Here is a 20,546-nt window from a genome sequence, read left to right as displayed (position 1 = left end):
ATATATATATATATATATATATATATATATATATATATATATATATAAATGGTAAATGGACCGTACTTATATATCAACTTTCTATCTGATCAAGACACTCAAAGCTCTTTACAACAATCTGTGCCTCATTGACCCATTCATACAGCTCTATACTAGATCTCTACAAAGATAATTGAACAAATCATTCTAATGAGACTAATCAGAGCTTTATCACATTCATACACTGATGGGACACACATCAGAGGCAACGAGGGGTTCAGTGTCTTGCCCAGGGACACTTCAGCATGTGACTGCTGGTGGATTCGAACCCCCAACTCTTGCATTGGAGGACGACTGCTCTAACCACTCAGCCACAGCTGCCCCTATGTATGTATGAGTATATAAAATAAAGTCATTGGTGGGCCGGACTGAAGTCACCCACGGGCCACCATTGAAGAGCCCTGGTCTAAAGCAGGGCTTCTCAAGTATTTTCTGTTACGCCCCCCACAGGAAGAAGTAAACCCCCCCCCCCCAACTCTCCGCAGCGACTGTAAATAGTATCATTTTTCTATAAGTTGTTATAAGTACACCTCTGCATAACATTAAGTCCTTATTAACATAAAATAAAATAAAAATATAGAAATATAGATCAACTGACAACAAAGATTATTAACATTGTTTTATAATCTGTAACAGAAAAGACTTAAAGTGCATCAATTTGTCTGAAATAAAAATCAAATTAAATACAGTCAATAAATAATAAAATTAAATTGATCAGCAACATTTTAAGTCAGGAGTGTTACATAAAACACTTTGACCTACAAAACAAAATGAATTAAACAGTTTGTGCTGATTTTATTTAAATGAAAATGAGGAAGTCAGGACTAATGGATCCGTGGCTCTCTCTCTGAGTTCCTACTCTCTGTTGCTGCGTGCTGTGGGAGACGAGCGTCAGCAGCTGAGGGGGTGTCACAGTTTGTCAGAGCAGAGGGAGCGACACGGTTCCATCACGGCTCCACAAACCACGAGACACGTGTTCACAACTTGATTATTAGTCGGGCTGAGAGGTGACGAGCAAACAGCTGCTGAACGCACCCTGACACAATGAGAACGGTGAAAAACTAACAAACTGCTCCCTGCTGCAAAATGATCCACGGGGGCACATGCCCCCCCAGGGGGCCTATTTGAGAAGGACTGGTCTAAATGATGGTAGTTGCAGTATACTGTATGTATTCCTCTAAAAAAGACGAAGCACATCAGATGTTACGCTCAGTGGTTTAATACTCAGAAGATTTATTAAATGAGTTCTGCACAAAATAATCACTGAAGTTATCTGAATTCAGAAAATAATGTTTATCTTCCAGTTGTGATTTAAAAACAACTGGATGTTTTTTTACATTAGATGTCTTTAAATTTAATGTGTTTAAAACTGTTAAAAATACAGAAGGTATTCAGATTTGTACAGAAACGATCTTTTCAAACTCATACAGTACTAAATCTATGCCAACACCCAACAATATTAGAATAATAAAGTGATGGTGGTGGAAATGGTTACACTGAATCCTGCTCTTGGGTGTCGCCTTCTTGTCACTGAACAGATACGCTCGCCGCCTGCACAAGACAGTTCGTCGTTTGGTTCCAGACTCGGATGTGCGCTTCCTGCTCTCTGAAAGTGGCAGCAGCAAAGGCGCAGCCATGGTGACAGCAGTGGCTTACCGTTTAACGGAGCAGGCACACCAAATTCAGGAGACTTTGGCAGAATTCAAGCTGAGCAAAAATCAGCTGTTAGAAGTGAAGAAACGCATGAGAGTGGAAATCGAAAGAGGCCTGAAGAAGGAGACCCACAAGGAAGCTACGGTCAAAATGCTGCCGACATTTGTTCGAAGTACACCAGATGGAACAGGTGAGTAAAAGCTGCTTAAAATAAATCCATGCTTCACCTAGCATTTCTTACTTTTCTAAACACATTTTAGTGTCCTAACTTTGTAGTGTGGCATTCAGAGCAGTGCTGTCATGAGCAGGACTACACATGTATTCAAGGGGTTTCACTGGAAACACAGGAGCAGCTCTGCTAGTAAAAAACTGTTGGATCCAAAGGTTGAGCTTCATCAGCAAGCTAGTTGTTTTCTGCACCAAAGTCCATGCTAATTAATCCAGGTATACAACCCAACAATGTTCAGTCAGGTCATCTGGACGGGTTCTTTTTTTATGCTGAGATGTTTTGCCCTCCATCCAGAAGGCTTCATCAGTTTGAAGAAACTGGTTTGGTTGGGTTGTTTGGTGTTTGCTCGGACTGATGAAGCCTTCTGGATGGAAGGTGAAACGTCTCGGAACACACAAAAAAGAAACCGTACAGATGACCTGATCATTGTTGGATTGTATACCTGGATTATTGAGCATGGACTTTGTTGGTTTTGAACCAGTTTAACATGACTGTGACGAGGGAGAGGGCGGGCACCGGAGGAGAGGGAGTGTCCCAGAGACCATCTTAGCAACAACAGAACTGGATTTTTCCACTTTGGAGTAAGCTGTTGGTGAAGAATCAGTTTTGTTTTGAAGTTTCCTCAGACTGATGAAGCCTTCTGGATGGAGGGTGAATCGTCTCAGAACAAAATAAAAGAAACCGTCCAGATGGCCTGACTGAACATTGTTGGAGTTTTTTGTGTTTTAAGAGGAAAATAATTTCTAAACTCACTAAATGTATCAAATCTGATGTGTGCTTGTTCCTGTGTGAAAGTTTCAGCAGTCGTGGTGACAGCAGTGGCATAGTGTAACAGAGCAGGCGCGCCAAATTCAGGAGACTTTTCAGCCTCGCAGATAAAAGTTATCAGCCGCACAAAGGCGTGATCAGTATGCTCAACAAAGATATCACTCTTTTGTCAAATACAAAACCAAAGAAAACTAAACCCTGGATAACCAACACCCTCCACTATTTATACAAGATAAGATTTGCAAGAGCCAATCTAAGTTGATATCCGCCAGACTTCACGGGTTTACTCAGTACTGCCACCGATCTGAAGAGGTCTACCAACACGTAATTTATGAAGCAAAAATGCTGTCCGTTATTTCCCACCAGCCAGTTCCCTGTTATTAAAATCATCATCTGTAGTTTTTCATGGCCTCTTAATGTTGCATTTAGATATCATACTTCAAGGAATGTTATAAGGGCTGTGGTAGCTCAGCAGTGAGCGCCATGGACTTGTAATCCTGAGGCTGCAGGTTTGAGCCCAGGTTGTGTCAGGTGGGGCTCCAACGTAAAACAAAAGTCAAGTCTTTCATACAAGTAAATGGTACATGCTATAACACCTTTCTATCTATTCAAGGTACTCTTTACAACAATCTGTGCCTTATTTACCCATTCAGACAGCTCTATACTAGATCTCTACAAAGATTAAGTCACATGCTGAAGTGTCCCTGAGCAAGACACTGAACCCCTCGTTGCCTCTGATGTGTGTCCCATCAGTGTATGAATGTGATAAAGCTCTGATTATTCTCTTTAGAATGATTTGTTCAATTATCTTTGTACAAATCTAGTATAGAGCTGTTTGAATGGGTCAATGAGGCACAGATTGTTGTAAAGAGCTTTGAGTGTCTTGAAATAAGATAGAAAGGAGCTGTATAAATGTATAAATGATGTAAAGGAGCTCTCTTGTAAATGAGTCCTCGAGGCTCAGTGGGATTTACCTGTCTAAATAAAGGTAGAATGAATGTATAAGTACAGTCCATTTACCATTAATCAGAGCTTTATCACATTCAAACACTGATGGGACACACATCAGAGGCTATGAAGGGTTCAGGGTCTTGCCCAGGGACACTTCAACACGTGACTGCTGGTGGAGTCGAGCCCCCAACTCTTGCATTGGAGGACGACTGCTCTAACCACTGAGCCACAGCCGCTCACTGTGGTGACCCCTGCAGGAGGGAGTAGCTGAAAAATAACTGTTTCAGCTTGGAGGCGTGTAATTTCAACTAGTTGTATAGTTACCTACTGCGCTGCTGGCAGTTAAGTCTAGTAGATTCAATACTTTGTTCTTCAGTAAAATCTTAAAAAGAAAAAATAAACTTTTTCTAAACTATCACTGGTATTATTAAATAGGCTGATTCTTTAAATTCTGCTATTTTTTTTTCCTCCTCAGAAAATGGAGACTTTCTTGCTCTGGACCTTGGAGGAACAAACTTCCGTGTACTTCTGGTTAAGATTCGTAGCGGGAAGAGGCGATCTGTGGAGATGCATAACAAAATCTATGCCATTCCAATTGAAGTGATGCAAGGCACTGGAGAAGAGGTGATCTCTCTTTCTCTCTTAAAACTTGTCTTTTGGTCGGAGCTAGGATTACATTCATACTTAAAGCTTTTATTTAAATTTATCTCTGTTGTCTTAACATCGTTCAGTGTATTAACAAAATGAAAATAAAAAATCAATTAAAATATTGATTGATTGTCAGTCAGGTGACCTGACTGAACATTGTTGGATTTATACCTGGATTAATGAGCATGAACTTTGGTGCAATTAAAAGATTGTTTTATTTATTTTTACAAGCTCACTTTGTGCATGTAGAGCTTTGCCTGCTATATTAGTTGGCGGGGTGCCCCACCCCGTCAACAGAACTGAGCACCCCACCTACCAAACTGAACTTACCCCTCCCACCCCCACCCGGCACTGACATCACTAAGGTAGCGGCACTAAATACAGACTCTCCAGCTAAAAAGCCAAAGGCAGCACTCACATTGCCTCCTCCCTCATGTTGAACGCCCCACGCTCCCGCTCACAACTGTTAGTACAAGATGCGCTCAGACATGTCTCCGTCCCCCCATCAGAAAAATCATGGATGAGATGAGCACCCCGCCATGGCAAGCTAACGAGGGGAAACACTGACATGTATTACCTTAAAAATAGGAAGTATTGGGAAACCTAACTTTTCATCATAAATGACCTCAAATCTGTCTTTTTCAGCTTTTTGACCACATTGTGCACTGCATTTCTGATTTCCTGGACTACATGGGAATGAAAAGTGCTCGACTTCCACTGGGATTTACCTTCTCCTTCCCCTGTCATCAAACCAGCCTGGATGCAGTACGTTCTTCACCTTTACTTCCTAAACAGAGCCATCTATGTTGCTGTTACATCTCATTAAAAATGCCTTTAGATGTAGTAAAGATATAACCTGCCTAAATCTCTGCCCAATTTAGTTTGTCAAACAGTTATATGTTGCTTACAACTGTTTAGAGATTTCCTTTTAGGCATTTTTATTTTCTCACAGGTTGTTACGGTCATGTAATGTACACTATATTTAAGGTTCCTAACTATTTTCTTCAGAGCTCCAATTTGTGCATGTCAGAAAAGCTACATGAATTAGCATTTTTTTTCTCCAAATATCAGTATATTATATATTGTAATATATTTCAGAAAGTTTTTCTTTCTTACAAAAGCAACAGTTTATAACTCAAAGTAAAAGTAAAAGAAAACTCAGATAAGTATTTAAAATTTGTAACTGCTTAAATGAGGTAAAAGCCAAACTGATCAGATTAGTTTTAAGTTTGTGTTTAAAAACATAAAGACTCTCAGCTGTCTCAGCCTCGTGCTCGTTGTTCCACGGGCAAGGGCCAAAAACCAGAAAACGACATCTCACCTTGGCTTTTAGTCCCAACTTCAATCAGGCGACCTAAAAGTAAGAGTGAGCTCTTCAGGACCTGAGGGCTCTGGAGGGCTAATAAAGTAAAAGCTGGTCTGATAAACAAGTAAAATAATAAACAACAAAAGATTGTGTGCTCAATTGGTTAATAACTGGAAACAAAATGTAAACAGTATCAAAGAAAACCGTGTTCTTAAAAATTTTATGTCAAGTTAAAACTGTTCCTTGTGTGATGACAACATTATCTCACCATCTACTGTAAACATGCAGCGAGAGTACTTAAACTTTTTTGTTAGAACAGTGTAAACTGATAAAAAATATGTAGAAGCCAAATATATTTTTAAATAAATAAAGCTGTAGAGACAAGTCTTGCATTTGCTTGGAGGCAGATCATAACAGAGTTGTATTCTGTTGGTTGTGATGAAAATGTAATCCTTTAAGATGTGTAAATGACTGCGAATCGTTGGTTACATACTGTAACCCCAGAATCTATGAGTATAGGCGCAGCCCTTTAAGGCTGTCGCTGGAGGGTTAAAGGCGAAGCAGGATATAGTCTATGCCTCACTGGGTCCATTCAGACAAAAAACATGAAGCACCTGCTTTCACAAAAACATTTCATCACTCAACCTTCTGTGTGCATAATTACGCGCTCCATGTGCAGGAGCGCACCGGAGAAAATTGATCTCTGGTGAGGAAAAAGGCTGAGATAACAGACCTGTTGCTCTGAATAGGAACAACAGAGGTTACGAATTGTAACAGTGTAACGATGAACAGAGCAGACCAACAGCTCCTCAAGATGAACCGATTAATAACAATAAAATCAGCAGTCATGAACTTGTGACTGATAATAAATATCTCACACTGCGACTGCATGCAGGCAGGTGTGAACTCAAAAGTGAGGCTCCATGAAACAAATAAAAATCATTCTGTCAGAACTCTGAGAACAGAATGGGTCAAGGAGAAAGTAGAAACATCACGTAGATAAAAACAAATAATTGAACACGGCGATGACCAGGCAGCCGCCATACAAATATCCTCCACTGTCATCCCTCCATGCAGAGCCGTGGAGGATGAAAACCCTCTGGAGGAATGTGCTCTGAGATTCTCTGGAGGGTCCAGCCCAGATGAACTGTAAGTTTCAGAAATAGCCTCACACAACCAGTGTGAGAGGCGCTGGGTGGATAGAGGGCGTCCTGAAGAGCTGATCCTGTAATAAACGAAGAGACGCTGAGAGCGGCGCAGTGCGGCTGTGTGCACCACGTAACACGAAAGTGCGCGCATGGGACAGAGGAGATGAGATGTTGCTTCTTCCTCAGAATTATGAGGAGGAGGATAAAACCCATCCAAGGTTATCACTCTCGATCTGAATGATCTTGTGACGCTTTTAGGAGCAAAAGCAGGGTTAGGGCGCAGTACAGCTGAGCTGCCGTCACCTTGAATCCTGAGACATGAGGGAGCAACAGAGAGAGCAAACAAACACTCACTCTCTTTGCCGACGTCAGAACTAACAGCAGGGCAGTTTTAAATGACAGAAATTAAAGTGAAACCTGATCTAAAGACTCAAAAGGAGCTTTGATCAGAGCGTGCAAGACCATCATTAGGTCCCACTGTGGAGCTAGTGGACGTAACACAAGTCTGTGTCTCCGTACACCTTTCAGAAAACACTTCATCAGCGCTGTCACCGAAAAACCTCATGACAAGAAGAAATAGCTGCAGCATAAGTTTTAATTGTGCTGAATGCTAAATTTCTGTCCATCAGTTGCTACAGAAAAGACAGAACGCCCCCTAGTGGACATGAGATGGCCTCCACACTCTTCTCTGTGCACCAGCGCTGAAACACTGTCCACTTTGATGTGTACAGCACTGTGGTGGAAGCGGCTCATGCGCCCTGGATCGTACGCACCACATCCTGTGGGAGGCCCATCTTTTCTAAATGGATCCGTTCAGCGGCCAGACCCAAAGGTGCTGACCTATTTCTGGGTAACTCCTGATCGCTCTTCCTGCCTGGAGGAGAGCGTCCCCCCTCCACGGCAGTTTCCATGGCTGACCCAATATCAGACGCTGCAGATTCGGGAACCACAGGGCACTTATGCGCTCAGGAGCTACAAAGATGAATGACAGCTTTTCCTCCCGGACCCAGTTCAGGGTCCGTGATATCAGCGGGACTGGGGGAATGCATAAAGGAGCATTTTTGACCACGGGCTGTAAGCAAAGGCGTCTACCCCTAATGGTGGGTCGTCCCGTGGGCTCAGTGAGAACCATAATTGACACTGGGCGTTCTCCCGTGTGGCGAACAGATCCACTGCTGCTCAGCCAAACCTACTCCAAATCCGAGAGATCAGCTCGGGATGGAGGCTCCAGTCCCCGTGGCGAGGACCGCCCCTGGACATTATGTCCGCTCCCCTGTTCAAGACGCCGGGAATGTACACTGCTCTGATGGAGAGCAGGTTTTTGTATGCCCAACACAGCAGCTGTCTCGCAGCGCACACCTCCCTGACGTTTTATGTAAGCTGCCTTCACTTTGTTGTCTTTGTGGATCAGAACATGCTGATCCCACAGCAGGGGAGCAAAATGCTGAGTCACGTTCCAGACGGTGAAAAATTCTAGCACATTTATGTGAAGCAACATGTGGTCCGGCTACTATGCTCCCACTGCCTGGGACAAACGTTCCTCTCCAGCCTGACAGGGACACATCTGTGAAAACTGAGACGTGTGACATAGGCCTGCTGATGGGAACTCCCTCTGACAGAATGAGGAGGTTCCCCCAGTGATTCAGATCGGTTCTCATGGAGGGGGGCAGAGATCATCCACCTCTTCTGGCGCGCAGGATCTATGCGCAGGCAGGCGAACCATCTGTGAAGGCGTCTCATGTGAAGCAAGCCCAGCGGAACTACAGTGTGAGCCGATGACATCATCCCCAGGAGCCGCATGACCGAGAGAGCTGTCACTACGCTGCAGGGTTTGACACGGCAGAGCTGAGCTGACAGAGCTTCGGCTCTCGGCTGTGATAAACGGGCTCTCATTGTGGTTGAATTTAACTCCACTCCCAGATAAACAATCATCTAGGACGGGAGAACGGAACTCTTTTCCCAGTTTATAGAAATCCCCAGGTTTAGCAGGTGTAACGCTAGCATTTTGGTCTGCACAGCTGTTTTCTGCCTGGACTGATCTAATAAAATCAGATCATCCAGATAAAAAATAATTCTCATTCCTACCATGTGTAACGGCTGCAGAGCCGTCTCCACACATTTTGAGAACGTGCTTGGGGCGAGGGAATAACCGAACCTGTTGTACTGATACGGAATCCCCTAGAAGGAGAAACACAGGAATTTCCTGGGTTTCAGGATGATGGAAATGTGAAAATATGCGCCCTTCAGATCTATGGAGGTGAACCAGTCGTTCTGGTGAAGTTCTCCAGCAGCTGTTTGATTGTCAGCATATGGAATTGTCTCTCCATGATCGATTTGTTGAACATGGACAGGTCGAGAATGGGTCTCATCTCTCCATTTTTTTTTCAGAACCAGGAAGTAGCGAGAGTAAAACCCCATGTTTTCCTCTCCGTTGGGAACTCTGGAAATTACGTTTTTCATCAGGAGTTCCTGAACTTCTGACTGGAGAGAAAAGCTCTGTTCTGGAGATGACAGAACCGTCTCTACAATCCCTCTGAACGGTGGGGGTTGAGCTGTGAACTGCAGCATGTAACCCCTGCTGATCAGACGGTCCATCCATCTGTCTAGGGAACACACTTGCTGCCACTCTTTGAGTAACCCTCGGGGAGTAGGCACATGTTTTTGTGTTGTGTCATGTTTTTCACAGACGTCAACCAGGCTAAAGCCCCTACCGCTGTCACCCGCTCCGGAGATTCTCCGGGGGGGATCCAAGGGGGGTGCCAACAGAAAGTGCTGTATGTACGCCTCTGTGCTGAGCTCAGGCTGTGGTCTCACGTTAGAGCTGAGGTGAGCTGAGGTGAGCTGGCGCGAGCGCTTTTTTGAATGAGACGCCGTTTCGGTGGAGGCTGCAGCTGTCGTGGAGAAACACGTTTACTCCCGCTGCGTGGTGAGTGGGCAGAAACAGCAGAAAATAAAACAGGCTCTAGCTGAGAGCGAGGGTTTTTACCGGACTTGGTCTGCTGAAAAACATTATTTTTAGCTGACGTGGCAGACGAGTGTTTTTTGTAAGATATACCGAGCTGCGGTGCCGTTTAAAACACTGTTTTGAGGTTACTGGCTCATTCTGTGTGGGGAATGTGTGGCGAGAAGCAGCTGTGAGATCAGTTGATCTGACAGTCAGGCTGGAATCAGATGAAACTACTCTCTGAGTGATGTTTCTGTTTTATTGCAAAACATACATCATAATTACAGTTACACACATTCCCCCCCAAGGAGTCATTTCTTGGGCTGTCTCCTCCGTGGGACCTGCAGCTGGTTGGTCCAGGGCGGAGCTTGCTGACGGCCTCTGGGGAAGCGCTGGGTCGCTGGTTGGCTTGCCGGGAAGGACTGTTCTCTGGTGGTGTGTGTGTGTGTGGGGGGGGGGGGGGGGGTGTGTGTGAAGTTGTTGCCACAGCTGTGGAGCGCCTCTGCTGCTATTGCTGGCCACGGCGATCCCTCTAGTGGTCCGAGGAACGGGAGGAGGGCTGTGACTTCACCAGGTGACATACCGTATCCGACACCTCCTCGGTCTTCTGAGCCTTCTCCAGCATGGTCCTGAAATTGGCACTGAACAGTGGATCCAGACTGATGGGGCCCTCCAGCAGGTCCCTCTGCAGCCTCTCCGGCAAGGATGGTGAGAGGTGGAGCCAGGTGGACCTCTGGATCATGGTCATCTAGGCGGCGCTGCGAGACAGGCAGACCGCAGAGGTGGCACATGTTTAAGATAATGTCAGCGACTTTACAGAGAGAGCTCTTTGTCTCCTCCGGCAGGTCCACATCCTCCAGCCTCTTTGAAATGCTGTAGGCCAGCAGGGCGACGTTGTTGTTCGCTGCGGCCGCCTGGAATGACCACTGGGGAGCTTGGTTGGAGAGCTTTGTCACCATCTGGTCATACTACCCTGGAGGGACAGGTTGTTGGTCCATCCTGGAAGCTTTTGCACCAAGCGCCTCCGCCAGGCTTGGCTCCAGGGGGGGAACTATGCTCTCCAGGAGGGAGGGGGCAGCGGGGCTACTGCCAGCATTGCCTTTCTCGGAGGAATCATCCGATTCACTGCGTGACTCTGCGTCAAAAAAGGAGACAGCGTCGTCCAGCGAGTAGCACCCCGCCACGGAAAAACACTCCTCGGCGTTAGCCTTGAACAAGGCTGCTCATCTCTGCTTCTCCTCGGGAGGGAGGAGTTCACAGGGACGGCAGGAGGAGGCAGGAGGAGGCAAGGTCGGCGTGGCAGGGACCCAGGCATCCTTCGCAGATGTCGTGCCGGTCGAAGCTCATAATGTAGCCGGTCTGGCAGGACGGGCACTGGCAGATGATGCTGGTGCTGGACATCTTCTTCTTCTTCTTTGTTCTGCAGTGCTAGCTGGCTGTAAAAAAAAATGGGAACCGATTGCCCGGTCTCACTGTAATTTATATGAACCGGGGGTGGGGCCCACACAGCCGGTGGGCACGGACTAAAGTTTTCAGTGCTGCATTGCGCGCAAAGGGATAAACCCACTAGCAATAGCCTTAAAGGGCGAAGCCTATACAAAATAGAACAGGAAATAATTTACTCCTGATGTGTGATTTGAAACAGTAAGTAAAGCTCTGCGTTATAATGACTGGTAATTCTCCAACCTTTTCTTCACATTTACATTTAAAGTTTGACCCATAATGTTTGGTCATACTGACATATGAACTCAGGGACACAGTCACTGATTAAAAAAATGTTTTGTGAGGAACAACAGTGTTTGGCAAATTAAAATTCCATGCACTTCTGATGACCATTTAGTGTGTTGATCTGTAAACCATATGTGCAAAACACACAGATTTTAATGAATCCCTGCTCTCAGCCAATATTTTAGAGCCTGGGGTTGGGAATTATTGGTTTGTGCCACTATGCTGGACACAGTTTACTCACTTTTTGAGACATATGTTGAATAGCTTCAAATTCACCTGAAAATGAATACTAAAGTATCTAATGCTGCTATCCATTATTTTACTTCAAGAACAGCAATTACGTCAATTTAATTTTAATTAGATTTTGGTATATCCAAACATTGCACAGCTGTTGAATTGCTTTTTCTTTTCCATTGCTTGTAAAATGTTTCCACTAAGCATTGTGTTCTTCACAGGGTATTCTGGTAACCTGGACGAAGGGCTTCAAGGCAACAGACTGTGAGGGAGAAGATGTCGTAGAGCTTCTGAGGGAGGCGATCAAGAGAAAAGAGGTAACACAAACTCCATCACAACGTTAACTATGCTTTAATTAAACTGCCACAAAATATTAAACGCAAGCATTTTGCTGTGCTTTCAATACTATTCATAAAAAACACTAAACTGTTGTAGCCCCATAGACTTCAATATATTCTATACCACGTACTGTGTGTTTCTAAACTGATTTCACTCTTTTAGATGGAAGAGCCAGTAAGTATTAACCGAGAGTATCCCTGTCAGACAGGTAAAACTGTACAGACCTGGACTGGAACAGAGTGTGGTCTTGTTGTAAAAGCATGTATTGACACCTGGAGATGAAAACACTTCTAAGTGTTGCAGCTCTTTGCATATTTTACTGTCTACTCGGTTTAAGAATGAGAGTAACTGCATTGTCCTCAGTGTGGGTTTTAAGAAATAACCAGGTCTAATATTAATAGCTTTGTAAACATATTTATTCTTTGTTGATTTATACATAAACGTGATCCTAACTTTATTTTAATACTGAGGGAACATCTGGTAAGTAACACATTCAAAACGGTGTGATCAAAGTTTATATTTGCTCATAGTAACTATCTGCTATTTTGTAGTTTGTGGATGGAAACACTATGCTCTAATACTAAATAATATAAAAGCTTTGGAATGTGATTGATTTTTCTAGAAGAATTACAAGAAACAAAACAATGTTCAGTGCATTTGTTTTGCTGGGTGTTAACAAATGGAATGGCAAATGAAATATAACAGTGGGTTGAGAAAGTGTTCAAACTTCCTACACTTTGTTACATTTTAATCAGATGCTACAAGAATTTAAATTAATTATGTTTTAATAATCAACACTCAGTACCTCATATTGACTGAATGAAAACAATGTAATGAAATGTAAATTTACTAAAATGAATAACCCTAAAACTATCAAATTTCCACAAGTATCCAGATCCTTTACTTCATACTTAGTTGAGGCAGGTTTGGCAACAGTTCCAGGGTTGAGTACTTTCAAGTTTAATGGAACAGCTTTTGCACACCTGGTTTGAAGTCTTTTCTACTGCTTGTCTTTGCAAATCCTCTCGTGCTCAGTCTGGTTAGTTGGGGAACGCTGGCGGAGCCATTGTCAGGTCTCTCCAAAGATGTTTGGTCAAGTTCAAGTCAGGGTCATTGTCATGTTGGAGAGTGAACCCTTGGTCCAGTCTAAGATCCTGAGTCCTGACCAGACTCTCAGTCCCCACAGTTGAAAAGCACCACTATAGCATGATGCTGCCACCACCATGCTTCACTGTGTGAATGGTGTGCAGGTGACAAGTGGCACCTGGTTTTCTCCAAACAGGCCTTTTAATTAAAGCAGGTTCTAAGGAACATTTAGTTGAGCAGATTTTTGTAGACTTTTCCAAAAAATTTTCTTGCAACAATCTGGTATTGAAGCTCTGCAGGCAGTTCTTTTGACCTCATGACTTGACTTTGGTTCATATATCATTGTCAGCTTAGAGGCCTTCTATAGAGATGCGTGCTCCGTCCATATCATGCCCAATCATTTTAAACTACCAACTCCAATCAAGGTGTGGAAAGATCTCCGGAACGATCGCCAGGAATTACCGTATATATGTTGGGTATATATACAACATCCATCCATCCATTATCTTTTACCCGCTTCTTCCATTTTGGGTCATGGGGTCACCGGTGTCCATGTCCAGCAATCATTGTGAGAGGGGCGGGGTACACCCTGGACATGTCTCCAGTCCATCACAGGGACACATGGAGACAATCAACCATTCACTCTCTCACTCACCTCGGGACAATTTTAGAGTTACCAATCAGCCTAACATGCATGTTTTTGGTCTGTGGGAGGAAACCGGAGTACCCAGAGAAAACCCACGCATGCACCGAGAGAACATGCAAACTCCACCCAGAAAGGCCCCTGGACCGGGGTTTGAACCAGGGACCTGCTCGCTGAGAGGCAGCAGCTCTACCAGTTGTGCCACCGTGCTGCCCTTCTATACAAACAATGTTTCCAACAAACAATAACTTTCCTGGTTTATTCAGTCTTTTTATAATTAAGAGGAGAACAAAAAGTTTATGAGGGTTATTCACATTTGAAAGCTGTCTACTCTGAACTAATGTTAACTAGAAAAATGTGCAATTCCTGTGAAAATACAGTGTGAATGCTTATTGCTGAATAATTTAGCTGAAAGCTTCTGAAGAAGCTGAAATCAAACTGTAAATTCTCAATCGCTGAACTGTCACTACTTGTTTAATATGAACATTTGAAAATTAAGCAAAAATAGTTTAACGATTTGCGTAAACATTAGCAAACAGCAAGAAAAAAGTTCGCTTAGAGCCATAAGGTGTGAAACACTAACAAGAAAGGAAGAAAAAGCTAGCTTATTGTCAGAAGTAGCAAAATGATAGCAAAAATGCTGGAAAAAAACTAGCTAACAGTCAAAAGTAGCTAAACATAAGCCAAAAAAGCAGAATGCTAGATTAGAGCCAAAAGTAGCAAAACATTAGCAGAAAGCACAAAAGAGCTAGCTTAGTGCTAGAATTAGCAAATGCTAGTAAAAAAAAAAATGCTAGAAAATAAATTTTAGGGGCAGAAGAATCAAAACGCAGTAGCTACTATCAAAAAGCAGAAAAATGCTTAATAAAAGCTAAAAGTGATGAAATGTTAGGAAAAAAACAGGCAATGCTAGCTTAAAGCTAAAGTAGCACCAACAGCAAAAGACAAAGGTGTCCTGAAGGAGCTGAATGTTTTGATATATGAATCAGAATAAACTTTATTGTCATTGTACAGAGAGTACAGCTGAATTTTGTTCCGTACAGCCATCTGAAGGATAGATGGAGTGCACCAGGGCTGCGGCTCCCACTGAGCGCTGCCCTCATCGCTTAAACAAGAACAGGGGAAGAAAACATGAGGACACACGGTATATAAGAAGATCTCTCACAAAAAATCTACCTCAGCACAAAAGCAACATAGAACAGACATGATACATTTTGTGTGTGGGGGGGATGACCAGACAGTGAAATTGTCCATGAACGCTTCCAGATAGTTTCCATAGTCCTGATAAAGATGTTACAGTGTCTCGGGGGGTCAGAGCGTCTTGTTTCCATAACATCCAAGGATAAATTGAGATAGTGAGAAGAATGATAGTAAGGATAAAGACAAAGTAAAACAATAGTGTGAATGCTTGATGAGTCCAGATATAAAACAGCAGTATTTGGGTTCAAAACAAGTTCTTATATGGATCATATCGTTAGGTCATGTTGATTGTGACATAATTATTTTTTAAACATTACAAAAGGGATGGGATTAAATAAGCATATGATTCTTACCTTTTTTTGAACATGTTTAGTATTGACAAAACTAAAGCCTTATTAATAAGCCTTTTCAAATGGTCACAACTTCCAGTCACATAACAGTGCCGTATGTACATACGGTCATACAACACAAGTTAGAAACACAACTTCTTCTTCTGGCTGTTTCCTTTTCAGGGGTGGTCACAGCAAGTCATCCTCCTTTATCTCACTCTGTCCTTCTAACCACCTCCATGAACCACCTCCCAGCTGCATTTCTAACATCCTTCTACCAGTAGACCCACTGTCCCTCCTCTGGACATGTCCACGCCACTGTTCCTCCTCTGGACATGTCCACACCACTGTCCCTCCTCTGGACATGTCCACGCCACTGTCCCTCCTCTGGACATGTCCACACCACTGTCCCTCCTCTGGACATGTCCACGCCACTGTCCCTCCTCTGGACATGTCCACACCACTGTCCCTCCTCTGGACATGTCCACACCACTGTCCCTCCTCTGGACATGTCCACACCACTGTCCCTCCTCTGGACATGTCCACACCATCTCAGTGTGTCCTCTCTAACTTCATCTCCCAGTTGTTCCACCTCTGATGATCTCATTTCTAATCTTATCCGTCCTTCCATTTCCAGCTCTGCTTCCCATATTTGAGTCATGCCACTGTCTCCAGACCATACAACATAGCTGGTCTCACTACTTTCATGTAAAACTTCCCTTTGACCTTTGCTGCCTCTGTCACAAATCCGTCTTGAAACTTTTCTCCATCCCCTCCATTCTGCCTGGACTCTCTTAAACATCACGCAGTAAATATATGACACAATATGCAACCAAGAACCAAGCAACATTAAATTAAAGCTAATAATGATTCTGTAAAGAAGAAGTTCACATTTATTTAGCCAAGTTGTCTTTAATCTTCAGACTTCAGCTGTGTTTTATTGAAACATGTTTATTTTACTGTCCTTTTCTAAGAGACCATTTCTGGATGTATTTTAGGAGTTTGAACTGGATGTGGTGGCCATAGTGAATGACACGGTGGGAACAATGATGACATGTGCATATGAGGAACCCACTTGTGAAGTGGGACTGATTGCAGGTAAATGAGACACCTACTTTTTAAAGATTTTTAAAACACATTTAATCTCAAATTATAGGACTTTAAGGAAAGAGGTATTCAATATATATTTGTAAAGTAAAAACGACACAGTTAAGTATTTCTTAAGATGTTCCAACGTTCACAAAGGTGCCCACAAGTAAAAACTAGTACTATAGTTGTAATTGTTTTTATGTTTCCTGCGATGTACCAGCTGTTGCTGTTTCCCAACAGGCACAGGAAGTAACGCCTGCTACATGGAAGAGACGAGAAACATTGAGATAGTGCCGGGAAATGAGGGCCGTATGTGTGTGAATATGGAGTGGGGCGCCTTTGGAGATAATGGCTGCCTGGATGACATCAGGACGATTTACGATCAGGCAGTAGATGAGAACTCACTCAACGAAGGCAAACAAAGGTCAAGAGTGCAATGTCTTTAATTTAAGAAGCAAATTAATTCTGCTCATATTCTTATCAGTTTTCATTTTAGACAGATTCATAAAAGTATGGACTGTACTTATACAGCGCCTTTTGATCTTATTTCAAGATACTCAAAGCTCTTTACAACAATCTGTGCCTCATTGATCCGTTCATACAGCTCTATACTAGATCTCTACAAAGATAATTGAACAAATCATTCTAAAGAGAATAATCAGAGCTTTATCACATTCATACACCGATGGACACACGTCCGAGGCAATGAGGGGTTCAGTGTCTTGCCCAGGGACACTTAGGCATGTGACTGCTGGTGGATTTGAACCCCCAACTCTTGCAATGGAGGACGACTACTCTAACCGCTCAGCCACAGCGTCTTGCTACATGTATATTTGCTCACTAATGAATCTGATTTCCTGTGATGAACTAGCGACCCCGCCTCTTGCACAGTGACGGCGGATATGGGCGTCAGTGAAGCCCACAACCCAAAAAGGAAAAGTGGGTAAAGATAATGGATGAATGGATTCATCAGATTTTGTTTGTTGTGCACCTCAGATATGAGAAGATGTGCAGTGGAATGTACCTGGGTGAAATTGTCCGGCAGATTTTAATCGATCTCACCAAGCGTGGTTTCCTCTTTCGGGGACAAATCTCAGAGACACTGAAGACCAGAGGCATCTTTGAGACAAAGTTCCTGTCACAAATAGAAAGGTGAGTCAATCCACAGTTGTGACGGAGTTGTTCATTTATGCAGTTTCAGCGGCTGTTGGCCAAGTCAAATCACCAACCAGTTGTTTAAATGTGCAAATTAGTTGGGATTAAATTAAAATACACAAAGTGGGCAAATGTGAGCGCTCAGAAACAAACAGCATACAGTGTTAGATTACTGCCAGTTAGCATTTATTTTCAATATTACACAAAGAAAATCAAGAGATAAAAAAAGAAATGTTTCATGTTGGAAAGTTAATCTCTTGACCACTCCATCAGAAACAAAGGCTGAAGCAAATTGTTTCTTTCATACATTAAATTAGAGCATATTAAAGCAGCATCAGTCTCAGATTCTACCACAAATACTTTAACAACAAAACAAAATAAAAAACAGTGAATCTTGAAGGTTTTAACTAAACTAAAACAAACTTTCTGAGCCATTCAACACTGTTAAGTGGTAAATATAATTGGGGCTGCGGTGGTTTAGTGGTTAAGTGCAGCAGTTTTGTAATCTTGAGGCTGCTAGTTTGAGCCCAGGTTGCGTGTCAGGGCGCCCAGTTTGTTGATCCTCTTCACACAGGATGTTGGCCCCACTAAAACATAAAAATCAATCCCATAATGCGCAAAAATGTATTTGCTAAAACCTTTATATAAATGAAATCAACATAAAAGCACAAGCTTAACCAGTTTATGGTAGGTAGCAAGCAGTGTAACAGCACACCAGAGTGAATGAAGAGCGATGCTATGGTTTAAGCTCACCTTGGCCTCTGGTAACAGCTGAGACGTATCCAGTGACTGCGCTGTTGTTGGCTGACCTCAGACTGGCTCTCAACCCGCCTTTTCTTCCTTCACAGTGATCGGCTGGCATTGCTGCAGGTCAGGGCAATCTTACAGCAGCTGGGACTCGACAGCACCTGTGATGACAGTATTATTGTCAAGGAGGTGTGTGGCACAGTGTCCCGCCGTGCCGCGCAGATATGCGGAGCCGGCATGGCGGCTGTTGTGGACAAGATCCGTGAGAACAGAGGACTGGACCATTTGGATGTCACCGTGGGCGTTGATGGCACCCTCTATAAGCTGCACCCACAGTAAGATCCAGGACAGAATCACACCAAAAGCATGCGTGTGGGAAGCGATTTGTTTAAAAATGATCAAATGTCCTGTATATGTTCAGGCTGAGGGGCTGTCCATTCTTTCCCTGAAGGCCTCTCAAACAGTTAAAAAAGAAAGAGGCCTTAGATGAGTAAACTACAGCTGCAGACATCACTACTTTTTCAGCAAGGGAAAGATGATCTAAACGATGAACTGTGTCTGTAGCCACACACGCAGGATTTTTCTTTTCATATATTTGAAATTGTTTGAATATGGCACCCAAAATGGGAATAAAATATTTGGTTCTTTTGTACATTGATGTCAGTGAAAGCAAGCTATCTATTATAATAATCCTTTGCGAATTATACTTGTTGTAAAACCTAAATCACAGCCATAGATGTTGTCTACACTGGAAAGGAACATTTTTGTTAAAGCTCTGATTTGAGTGGTAAACTACCAGACCAACAGTTTCTTATTGCCGTCTTTCCCCAGCTTCTCTCGGATCTTCCTGCAGACAGTGAAAGAACTTGCTCCTAAATGTGACGTCAACTTCCTACTGTCTGAGGATGGCAGCGGTAAAGGAGCTGCTCTCATCACTGCCGTGGGCTGCCGCCAGAGGGAACTGGAAGCCCAGCATCACTGAGGAGCTCCTCCTGTGGAACTACCTGCTGCTCCACCATGACCTTCACCCACTGCACAGCCCAAGTCCATCTCCCCTTGGCAGCCGTGACTCCACCTCTGCCCCATCCAGAGACATGCTGCATGTATCGAGCTAAAACTGAACATCCAAATGTGTATTTATACTGCCAGAGTCTTTGTTATTTCTGTTTGTACATTTTCTTCATAGTTTAGGAAATAATCTGATTAATCTAAACTCCTTAGGTGTGCAATATTTGTGTACTGCTAATTTTATTTTTTTATGGAAGCAAATAAATAACGGTTTATATTGCTAAGCCACTTTTAATCCCAGAGGTTATAAGCATTTTGCACCATACACTAGTTAATGTCTGCACTTTTTATATGAGCGCTACAACAGTGGCATTTTAACATAATTAACAAATGAAGGACATCATTCTAACTGAAAGGTGAAACTTGTTTTTACAACTCGATAAGCGCTCGCTCAAATCGAGTTGATTACAAGAGTCACGGCTGTTAAAACCATTGTCAACACACACGATGTGCTAGGCTACTAATCCTTGTTTGAGTATTTGTCTCTGTTGCTCGCTTTTCAAGTACTGTATTCCTGTTGCAGCATACCATTTATTCCTTAAGGGTGGAAAAGGTAGAAAAAGTGTGAGTATATCTTATTAGTATTTGTGATTTAATACAATTTGGTGTTGTGATGAATCCCAATTCTATTCCTTGTATGTGCAAAGAATAAATATTTATTGGGTCCTAAGAACAGATAGATACATGTGCATTTGTGTGTAACTGTGGCTGAGTGTCCTAGTGTTCAATGTCCAGCTCTGTGACGACTGCGTGTCTTACTTCAAAACAAACAAGTCATTTTATTATATTTTTTATCTCAGTATAACTTTGTGATCTGAACAACTCATCAAATTACAGGTCATTAAATTATATTTTGCTGTGGACCTGCCTCTTTTTTCAACCCAAAGTACCTAGGCAGTACTTAGTGGTATGTCTAAATCTGAACTAGCAGACAGAACATTATTAGGCAAAAACATTTTAATCTCTGAAAAAAGAAGCTACTGAAAAAAAACGTCCAAGCTCAATAATCCAGGTAGAGATGCTACTGACTTCTCTTGTTGTAGCTATATACAGGTCCTTCTCAAAAAATGAGCATATTGTGATAAAGGTCATTATTTTCCATAATGTAATGATAAAAATGAAACTTTCATATATCTCAGATTCATTGCACACCAACTGAAATATTTCAGGTCTTTAATTGTTTTAATACTGATGATTATGGCATACAGCTCATGAAAACCCAAAATGCCTGTCCCAAAAAAT

At 42.8% G+C, this 20,546-nt stretch overlaps 1 protein-coding gene across 1 annotated transcript in view; it reads left to right on the top strand.

The window, feature by feature from the left end:
* Positions 1-19,332, top strand: part of LOC119422610 (hexokinase-1) — a 19,759-nt gene extending 427 nt beyond the window's left edge. Inside the window, exons 2-11 of the mRNA XM_037689994.1 lie at positions 1,578-1,882; positions 4,116-4,264; positions 4,934-5,053; positions 11,870-11,965; positions 12,150-12,161; positions 16,244-16,343; positions 16,575-16,758; positions 17,331-17,486; positions 18,338-18,571; positions 19,068-19,332. Of these exons, the coding sequence (XP_037545922.1) occupies positions 1,578-1,882; positions 4,116-4,264; positions 4,934-5,053; positions 11,870-11,965; positions 12,150-12,161; positions 16,244-16,343; positions 16,575-16,758; positions 17,331-17,486; positions 18,338-18,571; positions 19,068-19,218 (1,507 nt within the window). The 3' untranslated portion in view covers positions 19,219-19,332. The remainder of the gene's footprint in view (positions 1-1,577; positions 1,883-4,115; positions 4,265-4,933; positions 5,054-11,869; positions 11,966-12,149; positions 12,162-16,243; positions 16,344-16,574; positions 16,759-17,330; positions 17,487-18,337; positions 18,572-19,067) is intronic.
* The last annotated feature ends 1,214 nt before the right edge of the window (positions 19,333-20,546 follow it).

This window comes from Nematolebias whitei, chromosome 16 (genome assembly GCF_014905685.2).
Source record: "Nematolebias whitei isolate Nwh7 chromosome 16, NemWhi1, whole genome shotgun sequence".
Taxonomy (NCBI): Eukaryota; Metazoa; Chordata; class Actinopteri; order Cyprinodontiformes; family Rivulidae; genus Nematolebias; species Nematolebias whitei.
This window is presented reverse-complemented; position numbering and strand designations above follow the sequence as displayed.